At 39.9% G+C, this 22,274-nt stretch overlaps 1 protein-coding gene across 2 annotated transcripts in view; it reads right to left on the bottom strand.

The window, feature by feature from the left end:
• TANGO6 (transport and golgi organization 6 homolog) overlaps positions 1-22,274 on the bottom strand; it is a 174,280-nt gene that overhangs the window by 93,404 nt on the left and 58,602 nt on the right. For both annotated transcript variants that reach the window (XM_043898918.1, XM_043898919.1), the window contains exons 12-14: positions 20,660-20,794; positions 13,195-13,671; positions 12,278-12,335 (exon numbers count right to left, since the gene is read on the bottom strand). In XM_043898918.1, the coding sequence (XP_043754853.1) occupies positions 12,278-12,335; positions 13,195-13,671; positions 20,660-20,794 (670 nt within the window). The remainder of the gene's footprint in view (positions 1-12,277; positions 12,336-13,194; positions 13,672-20,659; positions 20,795-22,274) is intronic.

Below are 22,274 nucleotides of genomic sequence, written 5' to 3'. Positions count from 1 at the left end.
TAGAGATGCCACCAGATCAGGAAAAAAAATTAAGTGTAAAAGTCTAATGCAAAAATCTAAAGGTGAGTTGCTCCAAACTACACTGTTTAAGTGCATTTTTCCACCACTGCCCAAGATCTTGACGTGACCACAGAGGGGGAAATTGATATTTCAATCAATTAAAAATGTTAAAACTACGATTCAGCAACACAAGTAACTATGTCAAGGCGAATAAAAAATATAATTGGGCTTATTAAGTGTGTGAATAACTTCAAGAACCATCTTAATCACACTGGGTGTGATTAGGAATTTTAATTTGTATTTGAAATGAAGGGTAAGATAAACACTTTAGTCTGGGAGGGAAGAGCAAGGGAGGGTGACCCTACAGCTGTTGCCTCAAAGAAGTTCCAGTAAAATATGGGACAGACATAGAAAACGGACTTGTGGACACAGGACGGGAAGGGGAGGAGAGGGTGGGACGAATTCAGAGTAGCACTGACACATATACACTACCACGTGTAAAACAAGGGCTTCCCTGACAGCGCAACTGGTAAAGAATCCATCTGCAATGCAGGAGATCCCAGTTCGATTCCCGGGTAGGGAAGATCCACTGGACAAGGGATAGGCTCCCCATTCCAGTATTCTTGGGCTTCCCTTGTGGTTCTGCTGGTAAAGAATCCACCCACAATGTGGGAGACCTGCGTTGGGAAGATCCTCTGGAGAAGGGAAAGGCTACTCACTCCAGCATTCTGGCCTGGAAAATTCCATGGACTGTATAGTCCATGGGATCCCAAAGAGTAGGACACAACTGAGTGACTTTCACTTCACGTGTAAAACAGGTAGCTAGTAGGAAACTGCAGCGTAGTGCAGGGAGCTGACCCCGGTGCTCTGTAATGACCGGGAAGGGTGGGATGGGGGTGGGAGGGAGGGTCAAGAGAGAGTGGATATATGTGTACTTATGACTGCTCCACACTGTTGTACAGCAGAAACTCATACAACACTGTATAGCAATTATACTCCAATTAAAAAAAATTAATGTAAAAAAGATTAATTCCTTAGAGATTAAAGGAATACTGTACTTAAAGATAAGTCTTGAGAGTAACTTGCTATTTTAGTTGTGTGCTCTCTTTTATCCTTCTTAACTTGTCTTCAAATATCAACTTGACTAAAGAAAGGATGGCTCCAGGGCAAAATTTAAATAGCTGTTCTGCAGGGAAGGTATTTACAACCTTCTTAATAGCTTGTAGACATTGAAGCAACTGAGTTTTTATCCCTAGGTGTCTCATAAGTGCCTTACTGGTAATAAATTCTGCCTCTGTGACAGCTAGTTTACACGAATAGGAGGTAAAGGATTTGAAATGAGCCCTGGAAACCAAGAAATTAAGACGTATGTAATTGCTTAGCAGAAAATGTCAAGATCCACTGGTTCCAAGGCTTAATTCTACTGTCTGTAAGAGCAGAGGCCATGGTGATTGGAGATGGTGAGAAAAAGGAATGGAGAGAGAGGAGGGAAGGACAGGGAGGTCTATGGCCTTGACTTTGGAGTTGATGCTAGACTTCATCACTCCCTGGTTAGCCTTTTACTTGCAACAATCTTTGAGCTTTGGTTTCTTTGTCTGAAAAATGAGTAGATAAAGATGTTGACTCTTATAGGGTTTTTATGGGGAGTAAATCAATTAATGCAAGTTACATCTGATATGTGGTTGGTGCTCAATAAATCATGAGTGAGTATATACTGGGTTGGTCCAAAAGTTCGTCTGAGGTTTTTCCAGTATCTTAACCTGAACGAACTTATTGGCCAATCCAATACAAACAAGGAGATAAAATAACAACCATCAACAAGCATGATGCTTTCAAATCCAGGCATGCCATCACCAAGACATTACTGGTGGACTGGCAACAACAAAAAGCTTGTAAGGCCCTCTTAGAGCCCACATGGAAAGTTCCGCTGCCTTGTCTTGGCATTCTGACAGCTTATGGATTCCAGCCTAGTCCCACTTCTCCCCATCCTGCCCACTTTGCTCCGCTAACAATCTGAACTGCTTACAGTACTATCTGCCTTTATACTTGCCCTGCTCTTGACTATCTTCCTACCTCTGCTTTTCTTTCAACCTCAGTTCCCTCGTTCCACCTCCACACTCTAAATCCTGCTCATCCCTATTAACAGTCCTAAGAACTCCATGAAAAACTGCTTTGGGTTTTTCTAAGTTTATTTTTTTAAGTATATATAATGCTATTAAACTGATAACAAAAAATAAAAGTATGTAACTCAGTGATTTTTTAGTATATTACAAGGTTGTGCAATGATCATCACTATTTAAGCCCAAAACATTTCATCATCTCCCCCAAAGAAACCTCACATCCACTATCAGTTCAGTACAGTTCAGTTCAGTCGCTCAGTTGTGTCTGACTCTTTGCGACCCCATGAATCACAGCACGCCAGGCCTCCCTGTCCATCACAAGCTCCCAGAGTTTACTCAAACTCATGTCCATCGAGTCGGTGATGCCATCCAACCATCTCATCTTCTGTCGTCCCCTTTTCCTCCTGCCCCCAATCCCTCCCAGCATCAGAGTCTTTTCCAATGAGTCAACTCTTCATATGAGGTGGCCAAAGTATTGGAGTTTGAGCTTCAGCATCAGTCCTTCCAATGAACACCCAGGACTGATCTCCTTTAGGGTGGACTGGTTGGATCTTCTTGCAGTCCAAGGGACTCTCAAGAGTCTTCTCCAACACCACAGTTCAAAACCATCAATTTTTTGGCACTCAGCTTTCTTCACAGTCCAACTCTCACATCTATACATGACCACTGGAAAAACCATAGCCTTGACCAGACAGACCTTTGTTGGCAAAGTAATGTCTCTGCTTTTTAATATGCTATCTAGGTTGGTCATTAACTTTCCTTCCAAGGAGTAAGCATCTTTTAATTTCATGGCTGTAATCACCATCTGCAGTGATTTTGGAGCCCAAAAAAATAAAGTCTGACACTGTTTCCACTGTCTCCCCATCTATTTCCCGTGAGGTGATGGGACCAGATGCCATGATCTTAGTTTTCTGCAAGTTGAGCTTTAAACCAACTTTTTCACTCTCCTCTTTCACTTTCATCAAGAGGCTTTTTAGTTCCTCTTCACTTTCTGCCATAAGGGTGGTGTCATCTGCGTATCTGAGGTTATTGATATTTCTCCCGGCAATCCTGATTCCAGCTTGTGCTTCTTCCAGACCAGCGTTTCTCATGATGTACTCTGCCCAGAAGTTAAATAAGCAGAGTGACAATATATAGCCTTGACATACTCCTTTTCCTATTTGGAACCAGTCTGTTGTTCCATGTCCAGTTCTAACTGTTGCTTCCTGACCTGCATACAGGTTTCTCAAGAGGCAGGTCAGGTGGTCTGGTATTCCCATCCCTTTCAGAATTTTCCACAGTTTATTGTGATCCACACAGTCGAAGGCTTTGGTGTAGTCAATAAAGCAGAAATAGATGTCACTCCCTATTCCCCTCTCTTCCCATTCTCTGGCAACCACGAAACTGCCTTCTATCTCTATGGATTTGCCTACTCTGGACATTTCATACAAAATGTGGCCTTTTGTGTGTGGTTCCTTTCATTTACCATGTTTTGAAGGTTCACTCACTTTGTAGTATGAATCAGTACTTCGTTCTTTTTTGTTGCTAAATAATACTCCACTATTTAGATATACCATCTTTAATTTATCCATTCATCAGGTGATAGAAGTTTAGGTTGTTTCTACTGTGAATGAAAAATATTGCCTGCCCTACCAGTAAATAAAAGACGTTACAGCCGTTAAGCCATCACATTACAGTCTCTCTGACAGTGAGCTCTGGGGGGGAACTCAGGATGAAACAGGATGCCCGTCATCTAGCAGTCAGCCACCCGCTGACTGCAGCCACCCTGACGGTGCCCCCCGGGGAGACTCAGGATGAGAAGGCACAGGATGCAGGCCCCAGACAGCTGAGGTGCCTAACAAAGGAGTCACTTCAGTGAGCCCAGACTCTTACATCTTCCCATACACAGAAAAGCACTAAATTCCTTAACTTGACGTATCTGGTTTCTTTAACAGTAATCTTTTGATATTCTGACTATTTGGTCTTTGTGACAAAAACTCCTATATATCCTGGTTCCTCCCTTACCTCTTCAGAGTTATCTAAGATGTTGTGTCCCAGGCTTGAAGTCCTCAGAAAGTCTGCCAAATAAAACATAATTCTTAACTTGTACGCTGTGCATTTCTTCAGTCGATACTATTTTTTTTGGCTATTACAAATAATGCTGCTATAAGTATTCATATGTAAGCTTTTGTGGGGACATATGTTTTCATTTCTCTTGGGTGTATATCTAGGAGTGGAACTGGTGGATCATATGGTAACTTTGTTTAACCTTTTGAGAACTGCCAGACTGTTCTTCAGAGGAACTACACCATTCTATGTTTTCACCAGCAGTGTATGGGCATTGCTTTCATAAACTGTATTATTTTAAAGTAACTAATTTTAAAATGCAATTTATTGGCATCAGAAATGTAACAAATATCAAAAGTCCTATACAGAAAGCTACCTGTTTTTCTAATCCACAATCTCAGTAAACTATATATATCCCAGGATTGTTCTGAAGGCTCTCTCCTGACACTCCTAAAATGAGGCTGGTGTCTGCAGTGCTGAAACAGTAATGACCAACAGTGGGAAGGCGGACTGGCAGTGTGAGGTAACATACATAGGCCACTAACGGAAGATGAGTTTCAAAGATACACATAGAGATTGCTTAGAAAATAACACAGTACTGGGCTTCCCCAGGGGTCCAGCGGTTGAGAATCCGCCGGCCAATGCAGCGGACATAGTTTCAATCCCTGCTCTTAGAAGATCCCACATGCCACAGAGCAACTAGGCCCATGCGCCGCAACTGCTGAGCCCAGGCCCCACAACTACTGAAGCCCCCATGCCCTAGAATCCATGCTCCACGAGGCAAGCCACAGCAAGGAGAAGCCCACGCTTGGCTCCTAGAGAGACGCCTCTGCTTGCCACTACTAGAGAAGTCCCTGTGCAGCAATGAAGACCCAGCCCCGCCAAAAATAAATAAATAAATTAATTAAAAAACAACAACAAAAAACAGTATTCACTGACAAATGAGTAAAACCACATACATACACACAAAATCAAGCAAACATGAGATCAGTGTATTATTAAGCTACAGGAAGAATTCATTTCTAGTGAAACCATGTCTCATACACAGGCCTGGTTCTCCCATACCTTCGGCCATCTGAGAACTCAGCCCTTTTGCCTTGGAAACAGGAAAAACTATTTTAGGATTAACTATTTTACCCTGTGGCAAGAGCAGTCTTCAGAGATGGAGAGACTGAAGATTCAAATCATGGTATTAACATTTGGTATCTGTGTCACTTTGGGCCAGCTGCTTAACCTCTTTGAGCCTCAGTTTCCTCATCTGTAAAACAGGGATAAAAATTTCTAACTCACAGAGTTACTGTGACAGGCACATAATAGTAAGTGGTGACTTCTATAATGTTTATTTCCATCTCTCTTATATGGCAGCTATCCTGGGAAATCTTAGAAGGTGAAAATAACTAAACTTGAAGCAGCTAATTATCTTTTACTTATAGGTAAAAGTACTAAATTGCTAAATGTGTGCATGCATGCTAAGTCACTTCAGTCGTGTTCGACTCTTTGCGACCCTATGGCTTGTAACCTGCCAGGCTCCTCCGGCCATGGGATGCTCCAGGCAAGAACACTAGAATAGGTTGTCATGCCTTCCTCCAGGGGATCTCCCTGACCCAGGGATGGAACCCACATATTTTATGTCTCCTACACTGGTAGGTGGGTTCTTTACCACTAGTGCCACCTGAGAAGCCCAAATTGCTAAATATTCTGATGTAAATATGAGTGAATCAATCTTCAATTGATAGAGGAAATCACTGGACAGGTATACAATCTCAGACTTGGAGAAGACATATTTTATCTGCACTGCAGTAAAATCAGGTACAGTGGACTAGGAATCCCTGAAACATGGGCCTGGTGTTCTATTACTCTCCCAACCTTTATGACTGTAGGCAAGTCAATTCTTCATTTATAAAAGAATTTTAATATGTTTTTATTGTATTTCAAGACTGTTGAAAGAATCAAAGCTTTCTAGATGATTAAGTGAAAATGAGAGTGAAGTCGCTCAGTAGTGTCCGACTCTTTGCAACCCCTACCAGGCTCCTCCATCCACGGGATTTTCCAGGCAAGGGTACTGGAGTGGGTTGCCATTTCCTTCTCCAGGGGATCTTCCCAACACAGGGATTGAACCCGGGTTTCCTGCATTGCAGGCAGCTGCTTTACCGTCTAAGCCACCAGGGAAGGTAGATGATTAAGCATTATTCAATTTTAATAAATATTGATAATCATAATCATATCTGTTTTCCATCTTTAAAAGCACAACAATAGGAGCAAATTCTACCATTATTTGGAAAGTTCTAGAGTAACCAAGTGTATTGGGGAAGCAGGGACAATATTTGAAGGTCAACAACAAGGTCCAAATTATTACTTGCTATGTAATCTTCGAAACAGGACTTAATCTGTGTAAGTCTCAGGATCTTTAGCTATAAAAAGAGGATCTCTCTCATCACACCTAAAAATTAACTCAAAATGGATAACTGACTTAAACGTTAAGAGCTAAAGCAATAAAACCACTGAAAGAAAACACAGAAGTAAATCTCAATTATCTTGGATTAAGCAATGATTTCTTAGAAATGACACCAAAAGTGCAAGTAGTAAGACAGGAAACTGATAGTCAGACTTCATCAACAGTAAGAAGTTTAGTGCTTCAAATGACACTAGGTGTTTTTCTAAAGAAGATTATAAATGCACAATAAGTTCATGAAAAGATACTCAGCATCATTAGTCATTAGAGAAATGCAAATCAAAATCACACTGAGATACCAGCTTCACACTCTAATATGGCTATATAAAAGGATAGACAATAACAAGTATTGGTCAGGACGCAGAGAAACTGGAGTCCTCATGCATTGCCCCTGGGAAAGTAAATTGGTGTGGCCACTCTGGAAAACAGTTTGACAGCTCCCCAAAGGGTTAAACATAGAATTACTATAGGACCCAGTAATTCTGCTCCAATGTGTATACCCATAAGCAATGAAAACGTATGTCCACACAAAAACCTGTACATGAATATTTATTGCAGTGTTACCCATAATAGCTTAAAAGTGAAAACAAACAAACAAAAAAAAGTGAAAACAATGCAAATGACCATCAACTGAGGAATGGATAAACAAAATGTGGTTAATTAGTAGTACAATGTAATATTATTCAGCCATAAAAAAAGAATGAGGCCCTGATACATGCTATAACAGAGATGAATCTCACAAATGTTATGCTAATTGAAAAGAACCAGACACAAAAGTCCACATATTGTATGATTCTATATTATGAAACATCCAGAATAGGCAAATCCATAGAGACAAAAAGGAGATTAGTGGTTCCCAGGGGAAAGAGGGAGTAAAGAATGGGAACCAACTGATAATGGATATAGGGTTTCTTTTTGAAATGATGAAAAGTTCTGAAATTAGTGGTGATGACTGTCTAAATACTAGAAACCACTGAATTGCACATTGTAAGACAGGTGAATTTCAGCTGTGTAAATTAAATCTCAAGAAGTTTAAAAAATGGGGATAATGCCTATTTCCAGAACTTTAAGAATTTACTGAGCTAGCATATATGAGAGACGTTCACTAAATGCCCATTTGTTAATTAGGTGGTACACAACACAAAAGGAATCTTCCCATTTCAAGGAAATAAGTGAAGATGATAAACTTCCCAGGACCACATTCCACATTTCAATGCCCAACTCATTTAGGTGGTCCTTCAAGGGGTAGAATTATTTTCAGTTAATGGTTGCCTAACTTACTTTACTTGAAGTAGAAATCTGAGAATGAGATAGGGAGTTCAGTCTCTGACAAGTTAAGACATGTAATCCTGCTCAGTTTGAAACTCTGTAAAAACAATTTCACTTTGTATCTACTTTCCTGCCTTCCAGGCTTTTTGCCTTTCCCTCCTCTTAGCTCTTCTGCCAGAACTGAAAACTCTTCTGTGAAAGGAAAAGGGTGGAAGAGTCAGTGCAATTTGTTCAGGCATGTTATGTTGAGATGACTAGATTCTCTTCACGACACTCACTGGCATACTTTCACCTCTCATGCTTGGCTCAGAGCCTACAGTTTCTTTCTTTTTTTCAATGAGCGAAGAAGTTTCGCCCAAAGATTCTTTTGACACGGATGGGGATCACTTGGAGCTGTGAAATGCATCTATCGCTGGTGTTGCTTTCAAAATGTTCTTTAAATAATTAAAAGTGACCATGAGGACCCATGAGTAGATCCATACTAAGATAGATAACTGGGCCATAATATCTTATTTGAAGAATATCACATGTTTATCACATTCATTACGGAACGTCTATTTCAAGACTGAAATGTGAAAAGTGCTCAAAACATCAAATATACATTATGGGACTCTTAGGGACATATTTCATCTCCTATTTTTGAAAAGAGGAAGACTTTTACTTTTTATCTTGAACACCCTCTTGCCATTTAAATGTTTTTTAAAACAATAAGAATGTATTAACTTACACTATAATGACGATAAAACAATGAGAAAAAGAATATACAAGGAAGTCTGAAAAGGAGAGACACTTAAAGGACACAGTCTAAGATTAAGTGTTCTATTTATAAACTCTGGATTGTAACTGGAACTCACTAACTTGTATAGAATTCTCTGCCTGAAGAAGCTGCTACTGAGCGTCTGGGAGCAGCTGCTATGAGAATTAAATCAACTATCACTTTCTCAGTAGAAATAAAAAGAGATGTGGTCTTTCATAAAATTAAATTTTAACTCAGAGGGAATTTAGTTCTCAGTCTGTTTTGATGTACAGATAATATGTACATCAGAAATTCCTGGGATCCCTGGTGGTTCAGTGGTTAAGCACCCGCCTTCTAATGCAGTCCCCTTGCACTATAGGATATCTACATGTGGGCTGGTCTTGTCTACATGCCTCACTGGAGTCCAGAACGGCTTGGCTCTAGAGTGTTAGGCCTAGGCAAATAACACTGACATGCAGGTGGGAAAATTCAGCTCTTTCCTTTCTTAATGGGAAATTCACCTAAGGCCTTGGCCTTGAAGTGCATGGTACAAACACCAAAAACATCAATTAATTCAAACTTGTCTGCTGTGGGGAACTGAGAACAGAAATTAGACCTCTACCTCCCACATTCCTTCATCTCCAAATTAGCTACTAACTGATTAGCACACCAATTAAAAGTACTATAAACAAACACAAAACCAGCAGTTGTGATTTTTATAGCAGACCCTAGAGGCTAATGAGCTCAGTGGGTTAAACAGCTAAGAGGCTTACACAGCAGCGCTGCTATATGAGAATGACACATCGCTACTTCCCGAAAACCCTGTCCAAAAAAAAATCAATGCGAAACATCTCCTGGACAGTATCACAGCTTCCTGGAAAAAGTACAGGATGACTGTTTCTGAGACTTACTAATTATCAGCATTCCAGGTCCTTGCTTCATTGACTTATTTGATTTCCATAAGTGCCATTCACTGTCATGTGGAATCCTGAGCCCCATCAAGTCCTCAGGCTTATCTCAATTCCTGGCTTCTGTAACCTCTCGGCTGCCAATAATTACTTTCTCTCTCAACACACTCCACTCTTCTGCTCTCTCACAGCTGTCCTTTTTCCTTGAGGAATGGTTATTTTTGTCTCCTCTGAAGAATGGCCTCTTGAGTTTATTCTTGCTCTTGTGCATTTCGGCCATCACCATGTGAATGTACGTGGGAGGCCCTGGACCAGAAAGGATCAGGAACAAGTACAACAGAGAGATGCACACGGAACAGCAGGACTGCCCAGCCCAGCCCAGGTCAGCCGAACCCCACTGGCCTACAGATGTGTGAGTGATCACAGATGAGTGACAATAAATAAATAATACTGAACGTTGAGGTAACCTGTCACATAGCAGAAGCCACCTGATCGAATACACCTACTCAAGCTTTAGCTCTGAGAAGTTACACATATCACCATATTATTACCTAGCAATCTAACAAAAGAAATAGTAGTGACATGCACTGCTATATTAAAATGGATAATCTACAAGGTCCTACGGTACAGCACAGGAAACACTGCTCAATGTTATGCGGCAGTCTGGATAGGAGGGGAGTTGTGGGGAGAATGGATACATGTATATGCATGGCTGAGTCCCTCTGCTGTCCACCTGAAACTATCACAACATTGTTAATCAGCTGTTAATAAGCTATACTCCAGTATAAAATGAAAGTTTAAATCTAAAGAAAAGAAATAGTAGTGATATGATGACAATGATGATAACATTAAAATCATAATTAGCTAACACATATTGAACACTTAATATGCACTAAGCACTTTCAAAGTACTAACTCATTTAATGTTAGCCCCCTTCATAAATAAACTTTTACTGATAGAACAGTATTAGATTTACAGATTTATTGAGAAGATGCACACATAGTTTCTGTATACTGCATACCCAGCTGTCTCCTATTACTGACTTTTACTTTAGCATGGTACATTATCACAATTAATGAACTAATACTGGCATTTCGTTATCAACTAAAGTCCATAATTTACTCAGATTCTTTAAGTTTTTCCCTAATGTCCTTTTTTTGTTCCAGGATCCTATCCACCACATTATATTTAATCTCCTTAAGCTCTGATGGTTTAATCCCTCTCCTCCTCATTAAATTTTATTATTTTTTTGGCAACAGCTTTATTGAGACACAATTCACATACTGTAAAATTCACAATCTAAAATATACAATTCAGTAGTTTCTACCATACTGACAGAGTTGTGCAACAATCACCACAGTCAATTTTAGACTTGTGTGAGTTTTCATCACTCCCCCAAGGAAATCCTATACCCTTTGGCCATCACCTCCCAAACCCTTCCCCTTTCTCCGCAGCCCTAGACAACTACTAATCTACTCTCTGTCTCTGTAAATTTACCTATACTGGACATTTCATATGAAGGAACCATACAAAATGCGGTTTTCTCGGAATGGTTTCTTTCATCTATGTTTTCAAGGTTTACCCCCATGTTTCAATACTTCATTTTCATTGGCTGAATAATATTCCACTGTATATACATACCACATTTTGTCTATCTGTTCATCAAATGGTAGACATCTGGGTTCTACTTTTTGACTACTATGAACATTAATTAACAAGTTTTTGTATGAGCATGTTTTCATTTTTCTTGGGTGAATACTTAGAATTGCTGAGTCAAGTGACAACTCTGCATTTATTTTTTTCAAAGAACTGCCAGACTATGTTCTAAAGCAGCTGTAGGGACTTCCCTGGTAGTCCAGTGGCTAAGACTCCACTCATCTAATACAGAGGGCCTGGGTTCAATCCCTAGTCAGGGAACTAGGTCCCACATAATGGCAAAACTATGACCTAGCGTAGTCAAATAAATAAAGCAAGCAACTGTACCATTTTACATCCCTACTTAGCTCCCTTTTTTACAGGTAAGAAATTGAAGCCCAGAGGGATTAAGTAATTTGTCAAAGTTCATATAGCTGAAAAGCAGGAGAGGTGGGGGAGGGTTGGTGCATCCTGGTGATCAGTCTCCAGACCCCAGCTCCTGAGGACTACAGCACACCACGGAGCCCAGAGACTGTGAGTTAATTCTGCCTTCTTACCAGGTCTGCCCCTCACCCTTCTGGGGAAAGGTGCTTAATTCTCCACACCCCTTTTCATAAAGCCCCTCTCTAGACTTAAAATCCACAAATTAACAGGAGACAGAATCACAACAAAGAATCATAAATGAGAAATAAAATGACTGCAAAAAATGTTTTAATAATGAAATATATTCCGAGATTCTTCTAGTTTAACAGGAGAGCAAAGGTGCATAATGACAGTAGCCATGTACCTAAAAGGTCAATGTAATAGGAGCTCACATGTGAGGCATTCTTTACCTCTTTAAATTTGAGGAAATGGGATTTAATCTACAGAATGGTAAGTAAACATAAATAAAGGCTTCCCCATCATTATGAGATACTGAACTCTTCAGGGTCCCTTTAGGAACCCTCCAGAAATATTACTATCATGACTGAAATTAACTCCTAGCTAGGGGGCAGGAAGATGGACAAAATGACCAGCAGGTTATGATTCTATGACTTTAGAGATTCTGTGAAAACACATGATTTAATTTTTGGTCCACCGACTTAAAGTCCTTTAACCAGGACTAACTTACCCTGAATAGCAGACAGATATACAAAGGTGTCTTCATGCTCCAAGTTCTCCAAGAATATCTGAAACCACAAAATATAGCAGTGCCATGATTCACAAAGAGCAAGCGAGATTTAAGACACCTTTACAGCAGACTCAAAAGAATAAATGCTTGTACTCCTCTTTGCTGTAGCTAGATACTGGTCTGACTGTGAATCTTGTGAGGAAAATGGTATATATGTTTCAAGTTCCATTTTTATAATGGTTAAAAAAGGGTAGCGATCAGGGGGAGATACTTCTTGAAGTTGTCCAGTATACATTAAAAGTAGGCATGGAAACCAAAATCTGGAAGAACAATTCTCAACATTTTTTCTACTACAGCCCACAGTAGATAACCCGTTCTTAGAAAAGACATGACAGACTACAGGCCCTGACACACAAGAGGCCAGGTTTGGGGCTACGTTCACTGAATGGCATATCTGCTCTAACTTGATCCTTTTCTCTTACACTCAAGAAAGCATATGGAAATGCAAGGGCAAGACAGAGATGTTATTACTGGGATAACCTTGAATCTATTCTACTTTATTTAAAAAAATCTTTTGCAAACTTCAGTTCTTCAACTGACATTAGTAACAGCCTGTAAAAACTCTGGCCTTCTGCTCATGTTCAACTGAGTCTTGCTTCTGTAGGACAATTACAATTTCCCCAAGGGTGGCCCAGGACAGGGCTTGATACACAGTCAAGGCTCCTGGACAGTGGGTCTCACCGTGTGTGTGTGTCTGTGTGTGTCTGTCTGGACAGTGGGCCTCACCGTGTGTGTGTGTGTGTGTGTGTGTGTGTGTGTGTGTGTGTGTGTCTGTGTGTCTGTGTGTTGAATGTTCTACTCACTGTGTGTTTGTGTTCTACTCACCATGTGTATGTGTCTGAGTGTGTTCTACTCACCTTGAGAAGCTTCTCCTGCATATCAAGGACTTTTGCTTCTCTCTGCTCTATCCAGCGAGAAAGAGTTCGCAGGGCAGCAGCCCGTGTTGGAATTTGAGGATCATAAGCTGATAAAAGAGCTTCCTGGAGCTCTTCTGTGGTTTCACTTCCTGATTTTTGGTTTGCAGTGGTGCTGGGCTCATGGACTTCATGAGAAGCAACATGGCTTTGCTGTGGTTCAAGGTGGCCATGAGACACATCGCTGTATCTTTCATAACTGGTTTGTTGCTGCTCTTCCCTTTTACCTTCTGGATCCTTTTTGTTTAGGGTACTCTGGGCAGCCACACTGACAGCCTCAGTGGAAAAGGCCCCATGAGTAGAGATGGTAATGCGGAGATCAGCAGCAAGTTCCTGGATGACAGGGTCAGGGTATGTGCTGGAGACCTTCTCCAACAGAGGCAGCAATTGCTTCAGGACAGCAAAATCACTTGACTTCAACTACAAAATGAAATTTTAAAAATGCAAACCCAAATTAATATAGCACAAGGCAAGAGACGCTAAGAAAAAGGGGCTGGAAGCAAATCTTGTTCCTGGTGTAATTCGCACATAGCCTGAGCCTGGCACTCTAACACTATGGTCTTATAATTAACATTTATTGAATACTTACTGTGTACAGGTACTTTTCTAAGTAATAAAGTACATTAGGAACAAATATTATTACTCTTTTTTCCCCCTCCCCACTCCCTCGCATATTATTACTCTTAATATTTATAATCTGATGGGCAAACACGACTGTTATTACTTTAATTTGCATTAATCAGACTAACAGCACTGTTAAGCATCCTTCCATGTTTATTAACTGTCTACATTTCTTCTGGGAACAGCCTGTTTTCATCCTTTGTATCCCACTTACCTCTTAGACCTGTTTGTCTCTATAGTTGGTTTTTTTTTTAATTAATTTATTTTTTAATCGAAGGATAATTGCTGTACAGAATTTTGTTGTTTTCTGTCAAACATCTACAGCTATTCTTACCATGACATATTTTAATACCCAGTCACATGGTGAAATTCTTTTATATTTTGATCTGTATTGTATTATTATACTTTTTACTAGGATGTACCTTTTGCCATAAAAAGATGAGTTCACATTAGCAAGTACTTCGTGCCTGACACACAGTAAGTACTATGTGAATGGTTTAAATATAAATACAATAAACAAACAAATCACACACACACATATTCACAGCCCTATAAAACAGTTACTGTTACTATCTACATGTTAAACAGGGGAGGGACTTCATGAGTGGTCCAGGGGTTAAGATTTCACACTTCCAATGCAGGGGATACAGGTTCAATCCTTGGTCAGGAAACTAAGATTCTACATCAGGGTGGTGCAGCCAAAAAAATGTTTTAATTAAATTAAAAAATAAAAATTAAAAATAAATAAATAAACAAGCAGGGGAAACTGAGGTACAGAAAAGTTAGGTAACATGTGTAAAGTCACACAGCTGAAAGAAAAAGATGTGAACCTAATAAGTCTGGCTCCAGAGCCCACACTCTTAACGAAACCCTACACAGTCTCATCTGAATGAATAAAGCTATTCAGCATACAAGGGCACCCCAGGCCTGGAAGGGACTGGCAGAAGGGAAGTTCCCCTAGAAAATGAGAGTGAAAACTACTTAAGATTTTATTCTCTCTACAAGCTTTGTTCTAATAAAGCCTTACTAGGAAAGGTGCATAGGCAGTCAGTGAAGAAAAATCAGTGGTGATACTTTTCTGTCTGAAAATACTGGAAAAACTGTGATATGAAGCTTCATGAAGCCCTGATCATTTGAAAACCTTACACATCTAAAATCCTTTTTAGAACAAGGCAGGGTATTTATTACTCACTCATTCACGCGCTTCATTATGCAACCAACCAATCAATTAACCATTTTCATAGGACCTACATAGTACTCTCATATTACATTTCAGCTTCACAGAATTGTTATTGTTCATTTTCTCTACCACTTTCCTCGCAGGTAAATGAAAAGTTGAGATATATGTCAGGTTTGTACCTGGAATTTCACAATAAAAATATATATCACCTAAGAAAAAGGTCCATTTTATCAAAAATCTATGTAGTACTGGAAAAGATATTTTAGGATAACTGTGCTAGCGTTATCACCATGCTGGACTTCATTCAGTGCCTCTGTAGTATCATGTGTCTTTGTTTGTTCTTTAAGTACCTGAAATGAGAATATCTACTTCCAGCTATAGTGTATGGCTTCTTTTTCATTTCTAGTATATGTAACAATTTCTTCTTTAAAAAAAAAAAAAAAAAAGTAAGACAAATAGACCTATGGAACAGAATAGAGAGACCAGAGACAGGCCCACATAAATACAGTCAACTGATCTTCGCCAAAGGAGCAAAGGCACTACAATGGAGAAAGGAAACTTTTTCACAAATGGTGCTAGAACAACTGGACATCCATAGGCAAAGAAATGAATCTAGACACAGACCTTACACTGTCACAAAAATCAACTAAAAATGGATCATGGACCCAAATGTAAAATGCAGAACTATAAATTCCTATAAAATAACCTAAGAGATATCTAGCTGACCTCAGGTATGCTGATGGCCTTTTTAGGTGAAATACCAAAGAAATCCATTAAAGAAATAACTGGTAAGCTGGAATACATTAAAATTTAAAACTTCTGCTCTGCAAAAGACAATGTCAAGAGAAAAGACAAGACAAACCACAGACTAGGAGAAAGTATTTGCAAAAGATACATTTGATAATGGACAGTAACCTAAAATACACAAAGAACCCTTAAAACTCAACAATAAGAAAACAAACAACTCAATTAAAAAATGGGAGAAAGACGTGAACAGACACCTCACCAAAGAAGATAGCAATCGAAGATATGCTCTACATCATATGTCATCAAGGAACTGAAAATTTAAACAACAATGTGATAACATGACACAATCATTAAAATAACTAGAATCTAACACTAACAACACCAAACACTGATGAGGATGTGGAACAAAAGAAACTCATTCAGTGCTGGTAGGGACAAAACGGTAGAGTCGCTTTTGTAAGACAGTCTGGTAGCTTCTTACAAAACTGAACATTTTGCTGCTATAAACTTGAACAATTGAACTCCTTGATATTTACCCAAATAAGCTGAAAACTTATGTCGACACAAAAACCTACACACAGATGCTTATAGCAGCTTTACACATAACTTCCAAAACCTGGTAGCAACCAGATGTCCTTCAGTAGGTGAATGGATAAACAGATTGTGATATATGCAGACAATGGAATATTATTCAGATCTAAAAAGAAATGAGCTATCAAACCACACAAGACATTGAGGAAACTTAAATGTGTATTTCTAAGTGAAGGAAGCCAATCTGGGAAGGCTACAGAGTATACGATTTCAACTACATAATGTTCTAGAAAATGCAAAACTAGGGAGACGGTAAAAGATCAGGAGTTAGGGGGAGGAAGGGATGAATAAGCAGAGGATTTGGGGGTTAGACCAGCTATTAGGTACAACACTATAATGGTGGATATTATACATTTGTCAAAACCCATAGTGTACAACACTAAAAGGGAACCCTAGTGGAAACCACAGACCACAGGTGATAATGATGTGTCAATGTGTGTTCATGGTTGTACCAAGGTACCATTCTGGAGCCAGATGTTGATACAGCAGGAGAGGCTTTGCCTGTGTGGGGGCAGGGGGTGTACAAGAAATCTCTGTACCTCCTGCTCAATTTTGCTCTGCACCTAAAACTGCTCTAAAATATAAAATCTATTTTTAAAAAATAACTATGTTTTCTCCCTATTTTCAAACTTGGTCACTGTGCAATTCATCTTATTCCACTAGGTAACTTCTCTAATCACCATGGATTCTGAACCAAATAGCTTCTAAGGAAATGAAAGTTATGTATTCGCTCAGCTTCACAAGGCTACAGATTTCTCACTATGAGAATAACCAGGGAAATCTAAGACTATAATATAAATGTTCAAAAAAGTTTTTGAGGTATAAAGTAATAATTAATTGATAAATGAGAAAACTGAAGCACTAAGTAATTATCAATTATTTTTCAAGGGTCACCAAGGGCTGCTACCAAAGTTGAGAAGTAACTATAGTCCTCATTTTTCCTCCTGCCATTGCTTCTCAGCATAGATCTCACATCTAGATCTCAGAACTCTGTGTAAAAGCCCCGAGGCTGGAAAGAGCATCCCACAAGTGAGTGACAGACTCCTTCATCTGGCTGCCTCTTTCCCAGTTTTTGGAATGTTTCAGGAACAGAACAAGCAGTGCTATGTCAGCCCACTTCTACAATCTCCTTTAGGAATGGAAGTTAGGTAATGACTTGAAATAGAAGTTAGATTAATGATTTGTTCTAAATTTCTGCAAATTCTCAAATTTAGAAACTGGTGGTTAGATCAGTAGGGGTGGGATTAAGGGTGGTGGGTGGTGGGTGGTGGGAGAGGGCATGTCCTCTAAGACCATGGTCCCCAACCTTTTTAGCACCAGGGACCGGTTTTTTCCAGAAGGCAATTTTTCCGTGGACTTGGTGGGAGGGATGGTTTCGGGATGATTCAAGTGCATTACATTTATTGTGCACTTTATTTCTAATATAATGCCACTGATGATCTCATGGGAGATACTGGTCTTTGGCCTGGAGGTTGGGGACCCCTGCAACAGAGGAGAACCTGGGTGGTCAGCCAGAGGAGGGCATGTACCTGAAAACCCCCCACAGGAGACTTTACAAAGCTCCCCTAGAGGACAAACACACTCTCACTCTGCCTTACCTGCTGCAGTGAGAATTATTATTTTGGAAGAATCCACAAGTCTCTTCCAGCAATAAAATGCTGACCGAAATATTCCTAATTCTGAAAAATATTTACATTTATCTTGTGTTCTCATTTCTGTATATCACCTATGTTTCTTCAGATGTTTAGCCGAGCAGTTTATATGTCTAGGTCCTTATTTATAATGTTGCTGAATTTACTCATAAGTGGAACTTGAAGGCAAACTCCATGAGGGATCAGACACTTGATAAACATTTCCTGAATGAGTTCATCCCGTGATACTCTTGAAAAAGTATTAATAGCATGAAATCTCAAGGCTTGGCTTCAAGTCCCAACCCCCCAAGACCATGTCTGCTCCACGTGGCAGGGCTTCAGAGGACTCTGTGGGCCCTGGAACATCATGCATAAACTGCTTCCTGACAGGGAAGTCATCAACACCATACTTTTACTGATGACCAATCTTGACATTTAGAAAATACGTTTGGAATTACAGCTGTCTAGCTAGCAGCCTTAAACCTATACTTTCTCTCCTTAGACACTATGTTCTAATAATCATCTTACATAAATTAGAAAGGAAAGAAAGGTTCAAAAGCTGTTAGATTTTGTTTGATTAGCTAAAACAATGAATCATGATCAGGGATAGGTATAATGCAACCTTCTAGACTTTGAAGCAAAAACCTAGCCTAGCGTGACAATGAACATCTGAAAACATAATTCAGGATCATGACTTTTTTTTCTAATACAAAGACAGAAAACCTAGCATTACTATGGAAGCCACTTATAAATCCTTCAATCAAACAGAAAAAAAAAATTAATAGATCTAGGGCAAAGGTATGGGGTGACGTGTTTATGTTCACTTTAACTGCAAAGTCAGAGGAACTCAGGATATAGTCGGTGAGTCAGGATGGCTCATGGAAGGGCAGGGTCACAGTAAAGGCTATACTACATCTGCATCAGTCAGGTGAATATCTGTTAGAACAGGACTAATCTGCATAGCCAGCCCCACAACGATGGACTTCAATAAGGAATTGGAGATTTCTGTGTTCTGTTTTCCATTTGCAACATGGTTTGAAATTCTAAGTGTTAAATAAGCAAAAAAACACACTCTCAACTATGGAAACAAAGACTAATCAAATCAATACTCAACCAGAAAAACACAAATCAACCAGGTCAGCTAAATCCATTAATAGTACAACTTAAGAAAAACTATTCCATGGACTTCCCTGGTGGTCCAGTGATAAAGACTCTGCGCTCCAAAGGCAGGGAGGGGAGGCCGAGTTTAATCCCTGGTCAGGAAAACTAAGATTCCCGCATGCTGCTTAGTGCACCCAAAGAGAAAAACAATTTCATTGGTGAACTCCTCCTTGACAGTTCTAACAGGAGGAATATAATACAACAACTGAAACCAAAAGTGCTTTTTTCTAAAACAATAAAAAATTAGGAGTGCTAAGTAAATCTACCAAGAAATGGGTTTCACATTAACAACAGGCCCAAATAAAATTTCTTTTCTCCTAAAGGACAAGCTAGAGAGAGGCAAAGTCTAATAGATCAAGAAGCAGTATCAGAATTTAATCCTTAAACTCAAAAATCCATTCCCAGAGGAGTTCCCTACTCATCGCTAAGAGTTCTGTCCAGTCTGATTTCAGGGCAGATTTCATAATACTGGCACTAATCCTATTCCCCTTTCGCGCAGTCTTCTCATGTGGTATGCCACACACACAGATGCTTACGTAGCCCCCTGTTCTGACCCCTGGTCTCTACAGCTCAGCTACACACACTTCTACCAGGGGCTTAAGCGCACAGAGCCCCTTCCTGCTTCAGCCCTCATACCTGACGCACCGCCACTGAAAGAGGCCTCTCCATCTGCCCTACACACACTCCCCAATTCTTATGCATCAAGTCTCAGCTTGAACTTATAGACAGTCCTTATGGAAATCTCCCCAGCCTAGGTTAGATGTTATGTTCTCTTGGTACCCTCTGCTTCTTGTTTGAGGTACTTCACTCAATTCTGTTTTTTGACACAATTATTTAATGCCTGACTCCCTCATAGGTTCTAAGTTTCATGGCAGGAGGGACCACGTCTGCTTCATCCACTGCCCCATTTCCAGCACCTTGGCTCAGCGTTTGGCACATAACAAGTAGGCAATACATATTTTTGAGTGAATAAAGTTAAAAAATTATAAATTAAGTATGTAAAAGATACATGTACTGGAAACAAAACTTTTAACGTGCCGCATGATATGAGTTGAACAATGGATCCTGTGCCAAAATAGAACTATTGAAAACATGGAATCCTATGCAGCCAGTAGGTTACAAAGATTTTTCCCTGACAATAGCAGCAGTGACAAGGGCTGAACTTCAGAGAATCACTACAGCGAAGGTCAGAGAATCCAGTATGCACCACAGATGCAAAACAGGTATTGCCAAATCCAGCTTGTGCCAGGTCAGAAAGGGCCCTGCCCTTTTGATAGGGAAGTCTATCCAGGTAACAGAGAGGAAGTGGTACCATTGTCTTGTCTTCTTGGAGAGAATTCTTATCAACAACCTGACCTGTTTATCCCAGTTCTCCTGCGTGCAGTAGCCATTCTGACTTCTCACAGGGGTATGGATGAGAAGCAACATGTTTTTCTCTTCTTCCTCCTTTCAAGTTTGTCTCACTTCTCCAACTCACCTGAACAGCTCCTCCCAGCATGACGGCCACCAGCCCCATGGACATGCTCAGCGTCTGTGACTCCACGGTGCTCTCTGCCTGGTGGGCCAAGCTTGCACATGCTCGCTGCAGGGTTGCTGCTACAAAGTCCACAACCTACCACAGAAATGAAATTTAGAATCAGCAAGGAGCAAGGAAAAAAAGAAAAACAATTCAAAATTCTCTTTACATCTGATGTCTACATCTTCATCTCCTCCCTCATCAATGTCACAATAGCAAGAAGCTTCAAGAACAACTGCTACCGTGTAGCAGGCATGGTGCTCAGTGTTCTACACACACAAGTTCACCTAGGTGTCATATCAACTCTAGGACGTACTCTTGCCCTCACTTTCAGATGAAGAATCTCAGACTTAGAGAGGCGATTTGGGGGACTTCCTTGATAGTTCAATGGTTGAGAATCCACCTGCCAATGCAGGGGACATGGGTTCAAACCCTGGTCCAGGAAGATTCCACATGCCGTGGGGCATAAGCCCTAGCTACTAGCATAAGCCCAGCTACTAAGCCTGGGCTCTAGAGCCCAAGCTCTGAAACAAGAGAATCCACCACAGTAAGAAGCCCGTGTACCGCAACTAGACAGTAGCCCCGGACCACAGAACTACAGAAAGCCCCTGAGCGGCAACCAAAACCCAGCACAGCCAAAAATAAGTAAATACATAAAATTTTTAAAAAGAGGTGATCTGCTCAAAGCCACACAGTCAATAAATGAGAAAGTCCACATACACTTTCTCAAATCTTTTAAGTCACCTTCCTTGACTTTTCGTGAATTTTTGCTGGGAAATTTAAATGAAAGATGATTTGTTAAATTTCTGACCATCTCCGAGTGTCTTAGATCTGCTTCTCCTAATGAGGATTCCTCCTCAAATATTCCTTACTCCCATTTTGATAGTCTAGTTCTAGTAGGCAAAGAATATGCAAAAAGGCATTCATTTTTTTAGAATTCAATGTCCCCAGATGATCTGCACAACCAATCCAGAGTCATTTTTTAAAGTATTGAATGGTTGTAAAGGATTAAGATTATTCATATATAAGAGTTTACACAGCATCTGTATAACAACTAAGCCTTAAATGGAATTAATTTGGTCAACATTACTTTAACTGTGCTTTGATTAATCATCTTAAGTAGAAACACATTTGAATAAAAGACGCCTACACATACCCATATATGTGCACACATACATACATACATGTGCACACACTCACACTTACATTTAGGATTAATGACTCAAAAGGGAAAAATCAACTTGAAAATGGGATGGCTGAGATAGGTCATAATAAGCCCCTAAATAACATGCAAGTTTGTATGTTCAACTCTCTAGGCAAATCACATGCTATGCTAGAATCTTTACTGCAGACATAAAGTCAGGAGAATGGCTTGCTAACACTTGTCTTTGGAGCTAAGGCAGGAAACCAGAAAGGTTATTAAAGTTCCACTTACTGGAATAAACAACATGGATTATGGCAATTTTCATCACCCTCTCAAGCCTGAGAATTTATTGATTACTAGAAGTTAAGGACATTTGCTTTTCCCAGAGAAACTGGTGCATCTACCAACTTAGGTTCCACCTATTTTGCCTTC

This window comes from Cervus elaphus, chromosome 4 (genome assembly GCF_910594005.1).
Source record: "Cervus elaphus chromosome 4, mCerEla1.1, whole genome shotgun sequence".
Lineage (NCBI taxonomy): Eukaryota > Metazoa > Chordata > Mammalia > Artiodactyla > Cervidae > Cervus > Cervus elaphus.
Note: the sequence above shows the minus strand (reverse complement) of the source record. Positions and strands in the feature narration are given on the sequence as shown.